The sequence below is a fragment of the Epinephelus lanceolatus genome, chromosome 3, assembly GCF_041903045.1.
Source record: "Epinephelus lanceolatus isolate andai-2023 chromosome 3, ASM4190304v1, whole genome shotgun sequence".
Classification (NCBI taxonomy): domain Eukaryota; kingdom Metazoa; phylum Chordata; class Actinopteri; order Perciformes; family Serranidae; genus Epinephelus; species Epinephelus lanceolatus.
Genome location: NC_135736.1, coordinates 11,945,308 through 11,968,283, shown reverse-complemented (window position 1 = coordinate 11,968,283; position 22,976 = coordinate 11,945,308). Strand labels below are relative to the sequence as shown.

Here is a 22,976-nt window from a genome sequence, read left to right as displayed (position 1 = left end):
TAAGAAATTCCAAGCCTCCTATGATGATGAAAAAGGATGTTTATACTGTACATGAAGCGTAGAACAAGACCACAGCTACCAAAACCACACAAACAAAAGTGCCTTGGCAAATCAGTCCATTTCACCGTGGGCTGTGGATCTGTTCTTGGCATTTTGAGCAATTCAGCAACAGGTAAGCTTCTTCCAAATTAGTTGTGAACTGGCAGTGGTGAGACATTGTTTTTTACCATTTAACTGACTAGACAACAATATCACACATTAGCTGCAGCTTTGGAAGGATGTGTAACATTAGACAGCTTGCTGGCATCCCTAAATCGTGATAACACTTCCATGTCTTCCTCTCTCCCACCACAAAGATTTACACACTCACCATTAAAAATGTGGGCCTATTTTTGCAATTCATTAATGGCCTATTGTGTTGAATCAATTTAGTGCATGTAACCTAGAACAATACATGCACTTGTGCTTTCCAATATTTAAAATACATACCTGCATTCAGTAAACAAGCGTCATTCAGGTAGTTGTTGCTGACTGTGTGCGGCACCTCTGAACTGTGCTCTACGGCTAACCAGTCATTGTAACCTAGTAACCACAGCCATGGGTATTTGTTTTTGAGTGGCATCTTGAGGTTGAATTATTTATGTTGTCTTCTTTGTTTCATTTGCTTTCTAGAGTAGGCCTACATTAGATGTACACTCAGTTGCCAGTTTATTAGGTACACGTACACCTAGCTGAAACTATCCTACCTTCATCAACATCATAATGTTTCATTTTTGTTGTAACTGTTTTATAGTGGTCTTGATTTGACCTTATGGTCATTTTGGAGGATGTATTTTGTGATGCTGTCAAGTTGTAAAGAATTAAAATAAAAAATAAAATAATATATATATATATATATGTATGTATCCTCTTGCTGGCATGTTTAGTTACATTATATCTCACTGATCGCTATGTATATCCTTCTGACAGCCATTTGTTTTGTACCTACAGTATAAATGCGCTACTTTGTATCCTTTTGCATTTTGATAAGTTCTATTGATTAGTTGGTTGATATGCTCTAGTCCAACTAAGTCCTCATTGGTTGGACAATCGCACAATTACTTTAATAATGTCATGTGTTCATCAAAGCATTTCTTTTACAAGCTAAAAACAACAGTTGTTGTTGTTGTTGTTGTTGTTGTTTGGCATTTGTCCTCTGTCATGATGGTTATATTATATGTTTACAAGGCTTGTGGTTACAAGTTATAATATTCTACCATGACTGAGGGTTTTTACAGTGCAATAGCTAAGTGAGGGTATATGTTGACTGTATTAAATGTTATGTTGGTTATACTATAGAAATGATTTATTGCTTGTGTTAAGTGAATAATACAGAAGATTAGAAGTCTACGAAGCACAACAGTGATGTTGTTGGACCCTTGTCGGAGCTGGCCGATGCTACGCTATGATTGGCCAATCTGCGTTGGAGGGGCGGGACTTAGCAAAGAGCCAAATAAAATAATTTTCCTATGCTGTTCAACCCTACAATCCACTAAAGTGCAGGGAAGGGCTTCTGTAATGGAGACTGCAATCTTGGAAGAGACTTTAAAAAGGAATTCGTGAGAAAGGTAAATGCTTGGAAGCTAAGAAGCTAAAATATTATCCTGTCAGACACGGCTTAGGTCTTTCTTGAAGTTATCTCTTCAGACCATTACCTCCACAACCATAACACATTACTTAACTGTCTAATCCTTGTCTGCTTGATTAATACATTGTTGCCGGTGTCAAAAGAAGGGCATGTGTACTGTGTGCAACAGACATAAAGTAAACTGAAGGTGGTAAATGTTTTTCTATCCTCCTTCTCTCTCCAACTGTCAGCCAGGATTTCAGAGGCTTTGAGTCAACAGATTATTGCAAATGAAAGGAATACCACACGCAGGCACACACAAGCAGAACGATTTAAAGAGCAGCATCTGAAAACTGCCTCCTGTGCCGAAACAAGACACAAAGACAAAAAGTAATAGAGGACACACAAAAGGACAATTTTGTGAAATTCTGGCTGTAGTTCAGACTTGAATGTTGATGCTGGGCTGGTATGTCAGGTATGTTACTGTAGGACTAACATAGTGACATAATGCAGAAACACGCTGTGGGACAGATGAGTTCACTGGTGAGAAATTTAGCATTTGTCTAAGTTTTAATATTTCTCACCACTGAAAATTAACCCATCGCACATGTCACTTACACAGACTCCAGTTATCTCCACCCATTTTACATATGAATATCAGTTCACTCATCGTTGTTAGAACAACGCAGAGAGCTTACCAAAGTTGGGGAACATAACCCCAGTGGTGTCAGTGATGTCATCAATATACAGTCAGGTCCATAATTATTTGGACAATGATACAGTTGTCGTCATTTTGGCTCTGTACACCACCACAATGGGTTTTAAATGAAACAATGAATACCTGCTTAAAGTGCAGACTCTCAGCTTTCATTTAAGGCTTTTTTCAAAAATGTAGTATGAACCGTGTAGGAATTACAACCATTTCTTCACACAGTCCCCCAACTTTAAGGGCTCATAAGTATTTGGACAAACTAACATAATCATCAATTAAACAGTCAGTTTTAATACTTGGTTGCAAATCCTTTACAGTCAATGACTGCCTGAAGTGTTGGACACATAGGCATCATCAGATGCTGGGTTTCTTCCCTGGTGATGCTCTGCCAGCCCTTTACTGCAGCCGTCTGCACTTCCTGCTTGTGTTTTGGGTGTTTTGCCCTCAGTTTTGGCTTCAGCAAGAGAAACGCATGCTCAATTGGATTCAGGTCAGATGATATGACTTGGCCATTGCAGAACATTCCACTTCTTTGCCTTAAAAATGTCTTTGGTTGCTTTTGCAGTATGCTTCAGGTCATTGTCCATCTGCACTGTGAAGCATCGTCCAATGAGTTTTGAAGCATTTGGTTGAATCTGAGCAGATAATGTAGCCCCAAACACTTCAGCTTTCATCCTGCTGCTCTTCTCAGCAGTCACATCATCAATAAATACAAGAGAACCAGTTCCACTGGCAGCCATACATGGCCATGACATAACAGTACCTCCACCATGCTTCACTGATGAGGTGGTGTGCTTTGGATCATGAGCAGTTCCTTCCCTTCTTCCTTCTCTTGTCTTCCCATAATTCTGGTAGTTGATCTTTGTTTTATCTGTCCATAGTATGCTGTTCCACAACTGTACAGGCTTTTTAGATGGTTTTTGACAAACTCTAATCTGGCCTTCCATTTTTAAGGCTAACCAATGGTTTGCATCTTGTGATAAGCCCTCTGTATTTATTCTAGTGAAGTCTTGTCTTGCTTACAAGAGCAGCAGGATGAAAGCTGAAGTGTTTGGGGCACCATTATCTGTTCAGATTCAATTAAATGCTTCAAAACTCATTGGACGATGCTTCACAGTGCAGATGGACAATGACCTGAAGCATACTGCAAAAGCAACCAAAGACATTTTTAAGGCAAAGAAGTGGAATGTTCTGCAATGGCCAAGTCATATCATCTGACCTGAATCCAACTGAGCATGCGTTTCTCTTGCTGAAGCCAAAACTGAGGGCAAAACACCCAAAACACAAGCAGGAAGTGCAGACGGCTGCAGTAAAGGGCTGGCAGAGCATCACCAGGGAAGAAACCCAGCATCTGATGATGCCTATGTGTCCAACACTTTAGGCAGTCATTGACTGTAAAGGATTTGCAACCAAGTATTAAAACTGACTGTTTAATTGATGATTATGTTAGTTTGTCCAAATACTTATGAGCCCTTAAAGTTGGGGGACTGTGTGAAGAAATGGTTGTAATTCCTACACGGTTCATACTACATTTTTGAAAAAAGCCTTAAATGAAAGCTGAGTCTGCACTTTAAGCAGGTATTCATTGTTTCATTTAAAACCCATTGTGGTGGTGTACAGAGCCAAAATGACAACAACTGTATCATTGTCCAAATAATTATGGACCTGACTGTATCTGATATCTTTGCCTCTGGTGGATTCTGAACTTCCTTCTTTGAATCTCATTCTTTGCATGTCATCCAATTTTACAGAAGTGAAACTAGGGCCGAGTATCACGTCCAATTTCCTGAATCTATTTGAATCCAGTTCACAAGGTCTGAATGCCATTCAATTTCTAAGTCAATTCAGTATCGATTCAATGAGGGACATTTCAGTTACAATAATGCAAATGCCTTCTTCAGTGGTGTTTGTTTCAGATCAGATATCTTTGGAGATTGTGTATGTGGGTGATGTCTCGTTTAATAGTTTCAGAGATTTGTGGTATTTCCACAATATTTGACCACAATTTTGCACATCTTACAGGGCAGATAGATTTTCTAAAACCCACCCCTAACTGAAATACTAAATTTAGACAGAAGCCCTTTAAGATGGAAACTGCAGTTTAAATATGTTCTCAGAGTAACATTAACCAGAACAAAGTCATGGCTGGAAAAAGCACAACCATGTTGCATGTTGGTGAAGATTCTCAGTCATCCAGGTCATGGTAATCATAAGGCAACTTGCATGCGTTTCAAAAAACGCAAGCAAGTCCAGTTGCCTACGATATAGCACTTGTGAACGTGTTGCAGAATATTCCACTTTTAGCTACATTAACACAAAGCATGCTACATAATACAGTATATGTTTACACATTATATAATGACTACTGGGATTTCTCAGCAATTTGTGCCAGAGGTTTCCCCTGAGAACAAACTATTATTTCTCACATCCACTGTTCCATCTCAATGCCAATAAAAGGAAAAAAAACATTTCTGTGTGGCCAGTGTCTCACTAATCTGTTGTTGTCAGGTGAATCATCTTTGTTGTCTGAGTCTAATCTTCTGTATAGCCATAATAATAACAGCCTGAGAGTCACACCAATGGCAACATGAAATAAAAAGAGGGAGCGTTAGGTACAACCAGTTCCAACCTTCAGGGTTGGAAAAACTGAAGCCAACGTTTAACTGCCAAAAGCTACAGTTCCTCTTATGGCCACTTGAGGCTGGCTCCAAAAGCGAGTGAAAACCTATAGAACCCAGTGTTAAAATGCCCAACTTAACAGCAGAAATAAACATGTTTACATCCTGGTACAAAAAACAGTTTTGGTTTCTATAGCTAATTTACCCATTCAGGATCATTTTATCATTTTATCTAACTCACCCATTTAATGTTATTTGTTATTATTAAGGCTTAAATTTATGCATAATTCTGGCTGAGGCTTTCTGACAGGCCTTACCTTGGGCTCTCAGTTAGGTCCACCTCTCACTCATCCTTAGCTCCACCCTCTCATTCAAATGTGGTCCACTAGGGTCACTTCTGGCTCCAAAAATCCAAGATGGCAACAGCCAAAGAACCAAACTCAATGAGTAGGTACAGCTGTGGCTGGAGCAGCTATGTGACCCACCCACAAGCTACATGAGTCGCCCACCATACCTACATGTCAGTCTAAGATCAGCCTCCTTCACTTCTCTGGTGGACCTCATGGTGGCTATGTCCATTATTTTATACAGTCTATGGGCAGAACTGTGAAACATAATGTACTGTAGTGTACACGGGGCTCATGCTTCCCAACCCATGTAAACACCTTAGATGAAACACTAAAATATAGCAACAACCACAGTGGAGTTTGTTTCTGATGACAATGCTACATTACTGTATGCAAGAGGGATAGAGATGTGAAAATCCACTATCACTTCAACTAAGAATGGATGGTCAGACAGAGAGACAGACAGACAGATATGCTGGGGGCAATGTAGCAGTGAGGAATTTCCCTCCTGCTGGAAATCCATCCATCACCCAGTTTGCCAAGCAAAGAAGTGGTGAATTTCATTTCTCCCAGCTTCTCTTTTGTCTCCTCCCCTTTATCTTGCTGACTTTTAATCTCCCACCACCTTGTTTAAGACTAACTCCCTAACTCCCTCCTGCTCTCTTCAACACGATTTGAAAAGATAAAATCCTCTGCTGATTGGTGGTGCTGACGACCACACAGTTTCTCCTGCCCTTTTATCTGTCTTTAACAGCTATCTCGCCCACTCCACCCGTCTCTTTTCCTCTTTGTACATTCGAGTAGATTTCTGCAGATTCAAAACCAAACCACTTTGCAAGTGATGGGCACATCAACCCAGGCTCTACGCTATATTTTGCATGCATCAAAGGAGAAAGCATTTTAGCTGAACGGTGAGAAACAGGCCAGCAGATCAGACAGAAAAATCACTTTGAATTTGGCTTAATGCACAAAGCAACAGAAGTGTTACTAACACATGGAATATTTTATTTGCCTGTTGTGCAAGAGAGGTATGACCTCCACAAGCTCTGGGCTACACTTCATTCAAGATAGTGATTTTTAAGGCCAATACTGAAATTGATATTTGAGAGTTTAACAAATCTGATCGATATGTCAGCTGAAATCAATTTCCCTTACACAAAGCTTTGTTTTCCAAATGCAACCAATAAATGTCCCAGGCAAGACATTGTACAGTTAAAAAAAAAACATGTCAAATCTCTCTAGTGAACAAAACATATCAAACTGTATGTCTGGCATTTCTGTACTTTCTTGTACTTATTGGCATTTATTGCCTGATATGCTAAAATCAATTTTCTATAACAGTTTATCCTGTTGGGGGTCGCAAAGGGTCTGGAGCCTATCCCAGCTGACATTGGGCAAGAGGCAGGGTACCCCCTGGACAGGTCACCAGACTACCACAGAGCTGACACATATAGACAGACAACCATTCACACTCACAACTACTGCCAATTTAGAGTCACCAGTTAACCTAACCTGCATGTCTTTGGACCGTGGGAGGAAGCTGGAGTACCCGGAGAAAACCCACGCTGACACGGGGAGAACATGCAAACTCTGCATAGAGGGCCTCCCCCACCTCAGGGTTTGAAACCCCCACCCCGGGTTTGAAACAGTAACCCTCTTGCTGTGAAGCGACAATGCTAACCACTGTATCACCGTGCCGCCATTGATATGCTAAAATGATATCTGAATATTTGTTGTACTCTACTTTTTATGATAGCCAAAATGTCACAAATACTCCAAATCCAAAGCCAAAGAATGACTTTAAAAATAAATGTCATATACAGTACAGGCCAAAAGTTTGGACACACCTTCTCATTCAATGCGTTTTCTTTATTTTCATGACTATTTACATTGTAGATTCTCACTGAAGGCATCAAAACTATGGATGAACACATGTGGAGTTATGTACTTAACAAAAAAAGGTGAAATAACTGAAAACATGTTTTATATTCTAGTTTCTTCAAAATAGCCACCCTTTGCTCTGATTACTGCTTTGCACACTCTTGGCATTCTCTCCATGAGCTTCAAGAGGTAGTCACCTGAAATGGTTTTCCAACAGTCTTGAAGGAGTTCCCAGAGGTGTTTAGCACTTGTTGGCCCCTTTGCCTTCACTCTGCGGTCCAGCTCACCCCAAACCATCTGGATTGGGTTCAGGTCCGGTGACTGTGGAGGCCAGGTCATCTGCCGCAGCACTCCATCACTCTCCTTCTTGGTCAAATAGCCCTTACACAGCCTGGAGGTGTGTTTGGGGTCATTGTCCTGTTGAAAAATAAATGATCGTCCAACTAAACGCAAACCGGATGGGATGGCATGTCGCTGCAGGATGCTGTGGTAGCCATGCTGGTTCAGTGTGCCTTCAATTTTGAATAAATCCCCAACAGTGTCACCAGCAAAACACCCCCACACCATCACACCTCCTCCTCCATGCTTCACAGTGGGAACCAGGCATGTGGAATCCATCCGTTCACCTTTTCTGCGTCTCACAAAGACACGGCGGTTGGAACCAAAGATCTCAAATTTGGACTCATCAGACCAAAGCACAGATTTCCACTGGTCTAATGTCCATTCCTTGTGTTTCTTGGCCCAAACAAATCTCTTCTGCTTGTTGCCTCTCCTTAGCAGTGGTTTCCTAGCAGCTATTTGACCATGAAGGCCTGATTGGCGCAGTCTCCTCTTAACAGTTGTTCTAGAGATGGGTCTGCTGCTAGAACTCTGTGTGGCATTCATCTGGTCTCTGATCTGAGCTGCTGTTAACTTGCCATTTCTGAGGCTGGTGACTCGGATGAACTTATCCTCAGAAGCAGAGGTGACTCTTGGTCTTCCTTTCCTGGGTCGGTCCTCATGTGTGCCAGTTTCGTTGTAGCGCTTGATGGTTTTTGCGACTCCACTTGGGGACACATTTAAAGTTTTTGCAATTTTCCGGACTGACTGACCTTCATTTCTTAAAGTAATGATGGCCACTCGTTTTTCTTTAGTTAGCTGATTGGTTCTTGCCATAATATGAATTTTAACAGTTGTCCAATAGGGCTGTCGGCTGTGTATTAACCTGACTTCTGCACAACACAACTGATGGTCCCAACCCCATTGATAAAGCAAGAAATTCCACTAATTAACCCTGATAAGGCACACCTGTGAAGTGGAAACCATTTCAGGTGACTACCTCTTGAAGCTCATGGAGAGAATGCCAAGAGTGTGCAAAGCAGTAATCAGAGCAAAGGGTGGCTATTTTGAAGAAACTAGAATATAAAACATGTTTTCAGTTATTTCACCTTTTTTTGTTAAGTACATAACTCCACACGTGTTCATTCATAGTTTTGATGCCTTCAGTGAGAATCTACAATGTAAATAGTCATGAAAATAAAGAAAACGCATTGAATGAGAAGGTGTGTCCAAACTTTTGGCCTGTACTGTATGTTACAGATAATGTTGAATTTTTTTAAGATGAAAGACTGGAGCAGACTGCTGTGACTAATCAAAAAAGACAGCAGTGAGCTTTATGAGTAATACTTAAAAGTGTCACTGTACAAGAATACACGACATGAACAGTCAGCAGTATAACACTCAATGGAGTCAAACAGCTGAAATGTGACAGCAGCAGCATAACCGAGTTAAAACTTGTGGTTAGAATATCGTTCCACCACAGCTGAATGACAAAACCAGTGATGTGGATGTAAATAAGTCAGAAAGCTGACCATATCTCTTAACAGTAACACTAATAGCATCCAAGACATGGCTGTTGTGACTTTTAAGTTTAATGCATCCTTTATTTTAGACCAGGAGGCTTGTCTAAGGTTGACACAAGCTTATTTCATAATTATCCCAGGTCAGCGTCCTATTTATTGTGTCATTAAGCATCAGCGCTGATCTGCAATCACCTTTCCTCTTGCTGCTGTGACATTTCCATTTCCATGTATCCTGTGCAGCGGTCCTTTATGTTCAACTTTTCTTTGAAACATCCAACATAAGTATGCTTGTTAACAAACCCTCAAGAAAGTAACTGTTTCCTGAGAGCCAAATTAAGCCAGAAGTAAGTAACACCCCCCCCCCGGATATGGCCCCAAGGCCCTCACTTCTTCAGTCTGACAGAAGAAGAGCCGTGTCAGGAGCTCCTGCTGGGATCTCTGCTTGGAAATCAGTATGCTCAGCTGCATGCTAAGCAGGGTTTGTTTGATGGCTTGTAAGGCAGAATTGGGCTTTTTTTTTTATAAACGAAGCTATAGCACAGACCTAGCTGTGGTTATAAGTAATGATGAAACAGCTGTGTGTTTTGCCATAGAATAGGTGAGTCATCATACGTAGAAAAGTCAGACAACAAATGTGTGGTTGACCTGAGATACAGAACTTGAGATGTAGCTGATGCAGCTGCAACAGCAGAAAGGAAAGTGTCAAAAGATAGCTCCACTATCTTAACCACTGCATCATAAAACTGTTGTAAATGCCCTGCAGACTTGAGGATTTTGGATTTAATTACTCATAAAACTGCCTGAAAGAAACTTGCAGAGAAGAGCTACAGCTAGTGCTTAAAGAAATGTAAGACCCTGCGACTGTGCGCACGTCATAACATATCTTTTCAGATAAAAACTACAATGACCATGATAAGGTGGTCATTGTAAACTCACAACTGTGCACAGATGTACTTCTCAGTAAAGTTAGTTCAGGTTCTAAGAAGCCAAAGAGTATAAGAAAACATTACTAGTGACATCTGAACAGCCAAATTACATTGCAAAGGGTTTTTAATCAATATTTGACTCTTTGGTTTGCAGTGCTTAACAGAGGTCAGACAAGTCAACAGCTGCTGGGGCTGTCCAGCTCCGGCTGGGCTCACATCCACCTCCTGGCCCAGTTTCAAAAGGTGTCAACCCACCACGTACACCAAGCGTGTTAAAATTCATGCAGAAAAATGTTGGCCGAAAATACACTTACCTGCTCAAACGTGGCCACTTGGTGATTTGACTCCAATAAACCGAAGAAGCACAACGAAACCAAGTAGAGAAGTGGAGATATTTCACACACGCTAAAAAGAGGCGGAAACGAGACAGATGAATGCTCCTCGCAACGTAATTAGTGGCTAATTAGTTAGCAACAAAGCTAAAATACGACATAAACTTCCCCGTGTAGTTGAACACCTGAGTAGCCTCGCGCTGAGCTGGCTCACAAATGCGACGCTCGTCACGTGAACACAAAACTGTAGGACGCGCTGTTACGTTTATCAAACTTATGCGAGTATGGAGAGTTTGTTTTAGGGAGATAGTCGAGGCACTGATTAAAATAAACAAGATGAAACCCTCCCGGCGATACGTTCTCACACCGCCTCCCTTCGTGTCCGAGCCCGTCTGTGAGGAGGACTAGAGTCAGTCTATCCGGTGGTTACCTGACTCCAGTCATTACCGTGAGGCCAGCCCTCCAGACAGCAGCAGCAGCAGCAGCAACAGCCTCATGTTTCCTGTTGTTGACGCTCTGAGTGAGTGCAGAGCAGATACACAGCTTTTAGTCGAAAGTAACAGGTTGAGATGCTTTCTGCTTTACTTAACGACCAATATGACATGCCATCTGGTGTTTGAAACCAATGTTGTAGAGAGAAACTTACAAGTCTCTGTGATGTTGACTTTTCTTTTTGTCTCCTTCAAGATGAGAGCTGTAAAACAAAGACCAAACTCAGTGTATTTGCATTTGTGCTTCATTTAAGTGCTAACATTATTCTACTATCATAGCCTCGTGTGAATTTCAATTATGTTTTATGTTTCCTTTCTTATTGATAGACATCACATTCAGTGCATGTTTGGGTGCAAGTTACTACTCAATCAAAAAATGAATCTAACATCATCCTCACCATGTGGCCTGTCTCTTGGAGGTGCTTAAGTCCATTTCATTTTATCAGAAGTAATTTTTATGAAATGAGGCATCTGTGTCCCAAAAACGTTATATTTGCATGGGAATCTTTTGAACTACATCTCATGAATAACATTTCAAGTAGAATATGTGCAAAACTATTACAAGTAATGAAAAATGGTTCTGTGAACAAAAGCCATGCCTTGAAAGTGTGAAATCCCCTTCAGCTCAAATAAAGGATTCCACATCCTGCCTTTTTAACATGAAATGGGAATATGGGTGTAAAACGACTGCATTGCTTTTCTGATAACACAATGCTTTTGGGGAGTCCCCTTTTTGTGTGTATTTAGAGGTGGATTCTGGGTACAGTTTCACCCATTTTAAAACTGCAACAAGCACTGTTCAGTGTTAGTTCACACCCATTCATCATGGAAGAAAAGGACTTTAAATAGACTGAAAACTGAAAATTATTGACACTTTAGAGGAAAATAGTCACTAGAGGATATTAGTTGTTGATTGTATCTGTTGGATTAAACATTTTTTGACCACTGGATGCACGTATCACATGTAAACAGCTGACTCTGTGTATATTTAGCTGTATTTTGGCATAGTTTATTGAAATATGAGCGACTGAAGAATGTAAATGTTATGAACTGACAGATGAGAATGGTGGATTAAGTTGCAGGTGTGGTTTGAAAAGGAGCTTCTTTTGAAATCTGTTTTCTCCCTTTGTGACACAGGGTCACTGGGAATCCTGTAAACAAGCAAGTGCTAAACCTTTGGGTACACATTTCCAAGCTACCGGATGGATGTGTGTCGTAGTCCTAAGGTAGGATTTTGTGGATTGTTCCTTTAATTTGAAAGCTCAATCAAGTGTAAGTACACTACATACACCACATTCATCTTAGTATGCTAGGGTGCAGGATTTCAGGTTGTCCACCTGCTATGTTGTATTTCTTGTGTTTTATTTGTGCGTTATACGCTTAAGTTTTATAATGTAGTTCGATACAAACAGATCAGTTGCAATATTTATTTAGAAATAATTAAGTGGGAGCATATTTACATGTAACTACGCTGGCCAAAGTTTGCTCAAACACAAAAACACACACACACGCACACTCACACACGCAAGCATTTCCTGGAAATGTCCTGTTATTACATCATGTCATTTAATACCGACGTTTACCCTGCTGTGGGAAAGATAAAAAGTTTTGTTCATGAAAGACAGCAAGGACAGACCAAAGGCACCATTGAACTGCTCTATAGCTCCATGAAATACAGCTAGTCCAAGCTATTTTTATGTATATTTCATTATAGCTTACTCGTGTTTAATTTATTCTACGATATAACTCAGGTTCATTTTCAAATGATTAATTGCTTTTTTAATCTGGCCAAATCTAGGGAACCCCTGAAGTACCATCATTACAACGTCTTTAGAGATGGTCAGTGTTCCAGCCACATGAATTACATCTTAGCTGACCTGGGCTGGATCTTCTTTATAATCCCATTTTGCTAAAAATCTGATTAATTCTTTATGGCTGAAATTCCCCAGTATGGGAATTTGAAGCGAGAATGTCCTTGGCTGTGATCCACAGTGATAGTGTATGAAATGAGCACATCCACTGACTCGGCCTACTTCTGATTCCCCAAGACAAGAGAGAGTCTTCACATGCACAGCCAGATAGTAGGAGCACACAGGCTCATATCACAGCTTTCCCTTAACAATATGGCAAACAGTCTTTTTTTCCCCCTCTGTCTTTTGTGTGTGTTTCTAGGGGGGAGGTATTTGTCAGTATAGCAACCACCATTCCTTCACAATACTGCATGCATGTGCTTTTGTACCTGTGTGTTCATGCGTACAAGTACCAGCACCTTCTAAACACTGCTCTTTGTTTGCTTGTGTGTGAGCTTGCATGTGCTTTTGAAGCGTACTGTAGAAAGAGCACCATTTGTGTCTGTGCGTTTGTGTTCGTGTGCATACAATACACATGTAAAAAGAAGATGAGATCAGTGGTTTCTAATGTGCGATTCATGTGGGTTGTTACAGTACAAGAATTTTAAAGTTGGATGCTATACCAGTTTTAAAAAAAACACATACTTGATACCTCTTTCAATACCACAGCAAAAAGAAAAAAATCCAAGGCACACAAAATAGGAATTTTTTTCATTCTTTATTTTTAATTGACAACCTGAACACAGATCTGGTACAAAAAAAGAAAATCTCACAAACAAGATGCCTCCAGTCACATGGTGGATTTATTGCAGGAGAGAATGTAAAAACAGCTTTAGATTGAGGACCAGATGATTTTCCGAAAAAATTTGATTGCAGATCTGTTTTTTATAGCTTCAGTGCTTTGATACCATCATATTCTTAATCATGTACCTACTTAACAGAGATCATGTTGTTTTTTAAAGTGGTCTCAGAAAGTATCAATACTTTAAAAACCTTGTGTTTGTGTGGGTTGCTTAGATTTTTCATCAACATTTTATAAGCCAAAAATGTCATGGAAACCATCAACAGAGCAGATGCTTGTTGAGAAGAAGCCATGAGCTTGTGTTGACCAGCTGAAGGACAGTTTCTCAGCTACACAAGTGCCATATAACTGAGTGTGAAAATACTTGATGTGAAGGCTTACTTGTATGGGTGCATACGTGAAGGAGGGCTGCAACTCAGTGGCCAGTGAACAATGCCAGTACTGGACGTTGGACTTTGACTTCACAAGATTCCAAATCATTTTTATGTCCTATCGTAATGTTTTTGACATTCTGGCTTTTATAATACCTGCATATGGCAACTATGGTTTTGTTAAGTTTTGAGAAAAATTGTGGTTATTGCAAAGAGGAATGGTTATGGTTTGGGTTACATATCTAAACCAAACTAGAATAACTATTTTTGGGACTTTCAGGGCTGACAATAACAAGTGACACAGCACTGACATACTGTATTATCACCTTTTTACTTAAAGCAGCTGTGCGGAACTTTTCGTTTTCGTTGATTATAGCGCCCCTTTGGTCGAAGTGGTATGACACCCACAGCCTGGTGTCGTAAAATTCCGACTGCAGCCAGCAATTACTGCATGCATTTGTTTTGGAGAGCGAGAGGATTAACTAACATCAAGTCAGTCCAAGTAATTAGTGGAAACAGCAAAATTACTCAGTAAATTCTCCTGTCGTGTTTCTGTTCTGATCTAATCTAATCTAATCTGTTGTGTATTTTGAGCTACTAAGGCTACCGTTGTGTTAGCCTCAGGTTATTCTGGGTAATGTAGTAACCGTTGTTGTGCTACTGGAAACAATGAGAAGCAGCCGTGTACGTTCGGTGTAAGGAATAAACAGTTAACAAGTCATCTGCTGAGTCCGCATTATTATGTGAAAAGAATGCTCCGACGATTTGGGAGTTATGCCCTTTCTCTATCATTTTCATATTGAGACAGAGGTTAGCATGGCACTTGTAGGGGGTCAGTACATCTTGCGCGGAGGGATACACCGGTGAGCAACAGCTGCAGCTGGCTCTGGGACAGGTACGTTAGGTCACTCGGTAAAAGCAAACAAAGAGACGACACGGATGATATTACTCACCCGACTGAAAGCTGTCCATCAGTTCCTGCAGGCCTGGGGCGTTTTTTCCAGTTCATCTTAGGAACATGAAAAAAAGTTTCAATCACGCCAGGATTAGTGATTGCTGCAAAGTTTTCACTCCTTGTGATGCACTCTCTGTGGCGCTTTTTCTCCTGATGATATATCTCCCCAACGATGGTAGCACTGAATCCCATTCTGTGCAGCAAAATGGGAGCGGAGGATTCAGCCTCTCTTCTCGCCCACTTAGCATCCAACACCTGGAGTTCCACATCTGTATACTCCAGCTCAAACAGGTACGGCTCTGGATCTGTGTCCGCTACAAGAAACTCTTCAAAATCACGTTCAAAGTCGTCCATTGCAGCAACTATAGTCCGGAGATATCGCTAGGCTAAATAAACAGCTGAGTTTTGTTTACAAGCTACGTCTGTGCCTGCTCACCGGTGTATCCCTCCGCGGATCACAGCGCAGGACGTACTGACCCCTTATAAGCGCAATGCTAAACGCTGAGACTCAGCCACTGGACGTACAGACAGAAAAAAGATATCGATCATGTTGTCTCAATATGAAAATGATAGAGAAAGGGCATAACTCCCAAATCGTCGGAGTATTCTTTTATGTGAAGATACACAGTGAAGACATAACATAATCCTAACACAGCAAAGCTGTTACCTGCAGCTTTCGCTTGCAAAGCTAACGCTACTAACGTCAGTCCAAGTAATTAGTGGAAACATGCTAACATGCTAACGTTACACACAAATTAGTAGTAAAGTAAGACCTGTTCATAAATGTTCTGGTGTAGCTCTGAATTTCTTATAAACTGAGGACAACTGCCTGCTGTATATTTGTGTTCATGCTCACAGTCACAGATAATTTTAGATGATGCTCCTTCGTTATCCGCCATGGCATCAAAAGTACAACCAAGTCCTCATAGATACATCTCTGGTAAAACTGTTAGGTGTTATGTGTTCGGCAATGCCCGTTGCGTACTGCTTACTCGAAGAACACTGTAAACACGGCTCCTTCTTCTTCTGTGGTTTAATCGCTGCGGGCCGCTGCGGGCGAGCAGAATCACTTCCGCCTCGGGTGCCGTATTCTGGTTTGCTGACTTCCACTGTGTGTCCGACCCGAGCGAGGCTATGCTAAATAGCCATATAGAGAAAGGCTTTTTTGTCGCTGTTGGGTTCAAATAAATATGCGGATCTTCAAGGAGGGGTTTTATTAATGGTAAAAAGTTCCGCACAGCTGCTTTAATATGTGAAACTTGTTAAGAGTTGCATATTGTACACATTGAGCAGACAAAGAGCTAGTTTGCCTGTCGGCTATTTGGATGCTGTTCAGGTAGCGTACAGTGATTGAAAACAACGCTGATGATAGTAGCGAGAGTAAACTAAAATCAGTACAGTTGTGGGCTGGAAAATAAAAACAAAGAGCTGAAGGATGCTAAAACTTTTATAATTCTCTGTCGGTCATGGTCCTTGCACATGCAGTCATACGTGCAAATTCTGATATGGAAATATTGACTGTAGCCTCTTTAGGTTAGGTTTTAGCAATGAAAGCACTTCTTAAGTGTCAGGAAAAGATTATGTTGCTATTGCTGATCTGCCACAGGATACGAACTCTGGTCTCCTGCACGAGTCAGATACAACATACTGTATACCAATCCACAAGCCTAACCTCCATAGCTTTAACATTACACTCAAAGGGTACAGATGACCAAGGCCCAAAGCCAAATGTCCATGGCTGACCCTTAAATGGGATCAGGTACAACAGTTTACTTCACTTCTTACAGCATCATTTTCACAGTAACAGCGGGGTCAGATGTGCAGAGCACTCACATGCCGCTAATGTAAAGTGAACTGCACCCACTAGCTAAGTCAACATGCCTCACCACAAATTAGAGGCTAAAAAAAGAAAATCCAGGCTACAGAGAGAACAAGAAAGAAAAGCAGCAGAGAGGCAATGGCTGAATTTCTGACCCAAAAAAAGTGTGAAGACGCACCAGGTATGACAGGTGAAGATGAACGTGGCAAAGGTGAGGAGCTCGGCAGAATAGCCAAGGGTGGTGGTGATGGAGTGGGTGTGAATGAGGGGCCCGATTTGGAAAATTTGTCCCCCTAATGGCTGGCCTGATCACGCCTCACTACATGTTGGGCACAATACTTACTGCAATGGATGTAGGGATACTGCGTTGAAAGGAGTGTATAAAGAAAGAAAGCCAAGAGAGGACAAGCATGCTGCATGTCTGTGTGTGTGTGTGTGTGTGTGTGTGTGTGTGTGTTTGTGCGCGCATGTGCATGGCAGCAGTTGTGTGTCTAACTATTTGCAGGCTACACATGCCCACCTCTGTGTACTTGCTCTATTTACAGAGTCTTGAAGTGTCTTTCCTTCCCCCATGTTGCCCTTGACTTTGACAACTTTTTTCAGTCTTTACATTCTAATCATGTATGATGTTACCTGAATTATTTCATCACATGTATAAGACCAGACAGGCATATCTAAAGGCATTAATCATCATGGAATAGATTCTATTTGAAAACCGCACACCTGCAGAGTGTGAGTTAAAGTGATGGGGCAGATAATATAGATGCCCTTTGGGAGGCTGTAAAAGACAGATATTAATATAGTCACTGAAATATACTGCGGGTGTTTCTATGTCCTTGCAGCAACCAGGTGCTGTTGTTATATAAAACCTTGTATCTGTGGAAAATGTCCACCTCTTATGAGCTTTTAAAGGCGATGCCACTTATGGCTTCACATTATTGAAATTGTACAATGGGGGATGGCTTTAGGGGACTTTTAGGGTTTATTCAAGTGGCAGTAATAATGATGATAATGAGAGAAAAGAGAAGAAGAGGAAGAAATTGCTGCGCCTCAACTCATGATACTGCCTTCTTATCTAAGTTTCAAGCTTTCAATCACAATGTCAGTGATTACTAATTGTTAATCAGGTCGTGCCATTTTGTCTATTTGAGCTTATTTTCTTTTAAGTGCTCTTTGTCCTCTACTTCTGCACGCTGAATTGTTAGTTGCCTCAGACAGAATTGAGTCAGGCTATATTCACATTAGGTGTGTTTTTGTGTGAGCTTGTGAGAGGGGTGACACACAGCTATGTGAATTCAACGGTTTGTGAGCAAGGCCATTTTATAGTGGCACATTGTATGCGCACTTTTTAATGTGAAAGTGTGTGTGTATATTTGCATATGTGCATTTCCTCACTTGTCATTTACCTCTATGAATGCAGTGGGTTGCCATGGGAACTATGACACCCATGACACCACGTGTTTTTATCCATCTTTCAGTCAGGGAAAAAAAAAGACACTTTACTGTGAGTGGTCCGTGTTCTCTCCAGTCGTGAATGATTTGTTTGAGTGCAGCGAGGGGGTGGGCAGCTTTTACAATGACGCTTCCTTACACATTTGGCCTAAAACTCTTTCATAAGAAATGAAGATGTATTTGAAAATTTACATTGAGGTGTGGGATGCAGTAGCTTTTCCTTGGCTACCTATTCTCTGGAGATTTAATTTCTCCTAATGGTGCACTCTGACTATACACTTTACCATAATTGTCCCCCTCAAACTTGATTTTAAAATGATGGGGGTGCTTGTGTCATCACCTAATGCTATACTATGCTATATTATATGAAGTATTGTACATTTTGGGTAAAATGTGAAAGAAGATTATATTTATTTTATTAAAAAGTTAAGGAAATAGTTTCACATTTTGGGAAAATACAATTATTTGCTTTTTTGCAAAAAGTTCAATGAGAAGACTGACACCACTCTCATGTATGTATAATAAATATGAAGGTATGTCCTGCAGTCGCTTAGCTTAGCATAGCTTAGTATAAAGATTTGAAACCAATGAGTGTACTGTATATAAAGATGGACAGCACATCTCCACTTCCTCACAATGTGCAAAAAAGGATGTCAAAATATCGTGAATATGGCTGCAATCCAGTATCTAACTTAAATCCTACTAGTAAAGACAAGTCAGAAAAATGAACACTTGACTAAACATCAGCATGATAAGAACTACTTAAAATGACAGAAACCATTTTTGAGAAAAATTTGTTTGATGTGTACTTTGAGTTTTTACTCAAAGTACACCCATTTCTCATCTCATCAATCATCTCATCAAGTACGCTTATTTCTCATCTGCTAACCAGGGGGCGATCGAAATGTTTTGGCTTCACTTTTGGGGAGCTGGCATGTCGTTCATTTTTATTATACAGGCTATGCTGGAAACATGGGAAAACAGCTAGCCTGTCTCTGTCCAAAGGTAACAAAATCGACTACCAGAACCACAAGCAAACTTACTAACTTACTAGTTAACTAAAGTTTGTTAAATTCATACAAAAACTTTTGTAAAAAAAAAAAAAAAAAAGAACAGAAAAACACGGGTCTATTGGAGATTGTATGATAAGATAAGATAAACTTTATTGTCCCAAGCGGGAAATTTGTTTTGGGCACATAGTGCGACATAGCTGCATAGCAGTTATGTGCTGGACTATTCTTGTTGTCCTGCTAAAACTGAGTCTGGTCGAGAAATGAAATGCAACTTTAACAAACAAGATAACATGCTACTTCGTGAGCACTGGTGCTGGTTGTCAGATTTTGTTTTCAGCTAAGCTAACTGGACACTGGCAGTAGTTTCATATTTACTGACATGACATGAGAGTGGTATCAATCTTCTGATTCAACTCTTGAAAAGAATGTGAATAAGCGTAAGGTTTGGGCGATATGATGAGATTATTGTTCAGCATGATCATGGTTGGCCTCAATAATGATCCTCACGTGTCCACAGTAACAGAAAGATATTCAATTATGCAAGACCTGTTTTGAATTTTGCGCTATATTTAGCAGCTTTCTCCTTTTCTCATGCTTTCTATATGCTTCACCTCATTGTTTTAGCATATCAAAAAAAAAGGGAAAACGTACTAGTATACGTCTGACCCTGTAAAAAAATAGCTATTTAAATGTTAGCCCTAACTCTAGAATGCAAATGCACCTAATTGGCAATTCTTTGGTTTCAAACCAAATGAAAAAGTAGATCAGAGAATGTGAACAAAGTGATTTTTAAGCTGTGCAAAAAACAAGTTAGGACTAAAGATAGAAACACCTCAAGTATCCACTCCCATCTTAAAACTCGCCATCCAACAGAATACGCAAGTCTGTCACTGAATCCATCTACAAAGAGCAGTCGGACCAAAACCGTGATGAGCAATTGACGGTCAATCATTGCGGCTTTTACAAAGACAATGAAATATAAATGTGACAGTCAGCAGTGGCAAGACTGTATGAGGCAGTTTAAATGTGCTATTGAATAAAAATAACATCACCTTTTTTTTTCTTTTTTTTTTAAACTTAGCACCCTCTTGTGTGTGAAAAAAAGGGCTCATTGGCTAAACATTGTGGCTACTTTTTGGCCACCAATGGGTATTGCAACATACTTATGCTTCTCCACTCCGTAGATACTTGTATCTGTATCTTTACCTTTCTTTGGATGATAATTTTGTATGTTATTGTTTTTATCACAGCAATATCAACAGCAGGGTAATTTCAATACCACCCAACCCTATAAGCTCGTTTCCCAAAATGGCAAGCTATTTCTTTAACAAATTTCACACACAAGGCAATATTGATGGCGAAAAACTCAGTATTCTAGCCTTGACTGTAGCTAGGTTTCCATCTACATGTAGTCCAAACCAAATTTTCAGAAAATGAGGATTTATGCACCTTTCCATCCCTGCTGTCAGAGAATATTGGGAGTTAGAAAAGGATGTAACGAGATACCTTGAGTAAAAGAACACCAGTCAAAGCCCAAATAGTGAGGAAAAAAAACGAAGCAAACATGATAAAATGGACATAAGAACAAGTAGATAGAAGGCACCTTATTATATTTAAGTCCACACACTAACTAAACCTGTATGGCAATGCCTGGGGAAAATTTCCCAGTGCTCAGCAGCCCACGGGTCTTAACACCTACATACATGTATGCATACACATGTGCAGAAACACACACTGCCTTTGTTACAGCCCTGAGGGAGGCAGAGAATTTCTTAAAGGCAAACTCATGCCATTATGAAAAAATACATGCATACACACACATACGCATACACAAAAACAGCCAAAAGCTGCAGGTGAGCATACACCTGAGGGCCTCTGACCCACATAGGGCCATGCGCAGGATGCGTCCCACTTTTCCACTTGACGATGCATCATTAACCTGCTGTCTCCTGTCCAAAGGGCTCATGGTGTTATAATTGTCATTCATCACACACAAACTCACAGCACTGACTGCTATACTTTCAGACGACACATGGCTTTTTTCTCTCCTGCTTTGACTTTCCATGGTCCTATAATTACACACACTCACACACAGAAATAACAACAGGAACACACACCTGTGCACTTACACACTCTCACAGAGCTCATGGTGTCTGCCAGTATCAAAGTGGTTTCCTGGGGTACTAAAGTGCACAGTGTCTCCCATTTTAGCCACTGTGTTGCCTCAGAATCTGACACACATAGAATCCCTCCTTCTCTCTCTCCCTGACTCCCTCCCTCCCTCTCTCCTCCTCTCTCTCTCTCTCCATCTCTCTGTCTCTCATATACATGCTGGCTCTTTTCTGCGCTGTCTCCTCTCCAGCTGTCTTATTCTCTTATTCCCTCTTCCCACTCTCTGTTTTCTCCTCCTCCTATTTGCTTCTCTTTCTCTTTCTCTCACACACAAGCATACAGATGCACACATACTCTCTCCCTCCTTCTCACCCTCCTTCTCTACTCTCCTCATATCCACCGGCAACTGCGCTGAGAAGCCTCCCTCACCAAGCCTGTGGATCCCTTCACTTGACTAATTAGCCTTGAAGTGCTGTTGAAGATCATCATATTTAGCTTAGCGACCTAGCGGCACAGAGTGCAGACAGATATAGACTCAGCTGGCTGGAGGCTGGCTGCCTGGCAGTGGGCAAGCTCTCTATCTCTCTCTTTATTCTCACTCAGTGCCGAGGGCTTCTCGGCGGCAGAGCAGCGGAAGTGAGGGGTGGTTTTGCTTTGAAAGAGACGAAAAGGGGGGAAAAGAGAAAGAAGCTGAGCCGAGACCACAACGCGGCCACAGAATGGGAGTCCGCTGCAGGAGCAAATCCTCCTAGAGACGGAGGCTCGGAGGAGGCAGCGGTCACTGTGCAGCAGCAGCACTGTTACCAACACACAGAGATTTAAGGTGAGAGTTTTTCAAGCTCACTTCTGCCCAGCTCCTCTAGTTCTTTTTTTTGAAAATGGGTTGTGAGTATGCATTTATGTGTGTGTGTGTGTATGTGTGTGTGAGTGAGAATGTAATTGTGCATCTCTACGACCCATATTGTGAACCTGAGGTGCAGCACGGGAGGGATTCAGTGCAGGATGTTCTCTCTCTCTCCGTCTCTCTCTCTCTCTTTCTCTCTCAGTCTCACACACACACACACACACACACACACACACATTCACACAGGCATCAGCTGTGCAGCACCACTTGTTGGACTGACATCCAAGTTGACATGTAATGAATACTGTGATGATGGTCACTTGTGCGTGTGTGAATGAGCCGGTGCATACAGGTGTGTAAATATCAGCTCCTGGTTAGTGTGTGTAAGCACCTGTGTGTGTGTGTGTGTGTGTGTGTGTGTGTGTGTGTGTGTGTGTGTGTCTCAGCGAGATCGTGAGTGGGTCTTTTGTTGCCGTGGTGCCAGTGCGAGGCTTAAGGATGCACATCATAGTGAACAATATGGGCAGCAACACGAGACAATCAGCCATGCCAACCTTATGCCTGATTGCTTCTCTCTGCTTTGGAAGACGGGTCCTTAAAGGGAGACCCAAATACTGTATTTACAGCAGACAACCTGCTGTGTGTGTGTGTGTGTGTGTGTGTGTGTGTGTGTGTGTGTGTGTGTGTGTGTGTGTATTTGCAATCCCTCTATCTTCCACCACAACTTGTACAACATGTTCTTTCTTTTCTCAGTATCAATGAGTGCCATCTCACCAATCAAAGCACTTTGTGCTGTAGCTGAGGCTCGACTATAGTACTACTTATATTGGAATAGTGGGATAATAGTGGGATAGTGTTTCCCATGAGGCAGACAGCCAATAGTGGAGAAAATAAGTATATGAACCACAGCATGAATAATTAACACACTCAAACACAGTGTGTGTAGTCTGTACTGCTCTCTCTCTGTCTGTTTGTGTGTACATGTCACTCAGCTAAATGTCGCA

General features: G+C 41.1%; 2 protein-coding genes across 13 annotated transcripts in view; one reads left to right on the top strand and one right to left on the bottom strand.

The window, feature by feature from the left end:
- Positions 1-10,777, bottom strand: part of palm3 (paralemmin 3) — a 57,297-nt gene extending 46,520 nt beyond the window's left edge. For 6 of the 8 annotated variants that reach the window (XM_033624733.2, XM_078164949.1, XM_078164958.1 and 3 more), the window contains exon 1: positions 10,246-10,584. The gene's annotated coding sequence lies outside the window, so the exon portion shown is untranslated. Of the gene's footprint in view, positions 1-10,245; positions 10,585-10,693 lie in introns of those variants that run through there. The other 2 variants (XM_078164987.1, XM_078164990.1) reach the window with 2 other exon arrangements.
- The window catches only part of LOC117254544 (phospholipid phosphatase-related protein type 5-like), an 80,123-nt gene continuing 67,800 nt past the window's right edge, over positions 10,654-22,976 (top strand). For 3 of the 5 annotated variants that reach the window (XM_078165015.1, XM_078164996.1, XM_078165011.1), the window contains exons 1-2: positions 10,654-10,783; positions 11,892-11,980. In XM_078165015.1, the coding sequence (XP_078021141.1) occupies positions 11,957-11,980 (24 nt within the window). In that variant the 5' untranslated portion in view covers positions 10,654-10,783; positions 11,892-11,956. Of the gene's footprint in view, positions 10,784-11,891; positions 11,981-21,337; positions 21,952-22,976 lie in introns of those variants that run through there. The other 2 variants (XM_078165007.1, XM_033622889.2) reach the window with 2 other exon arrangements.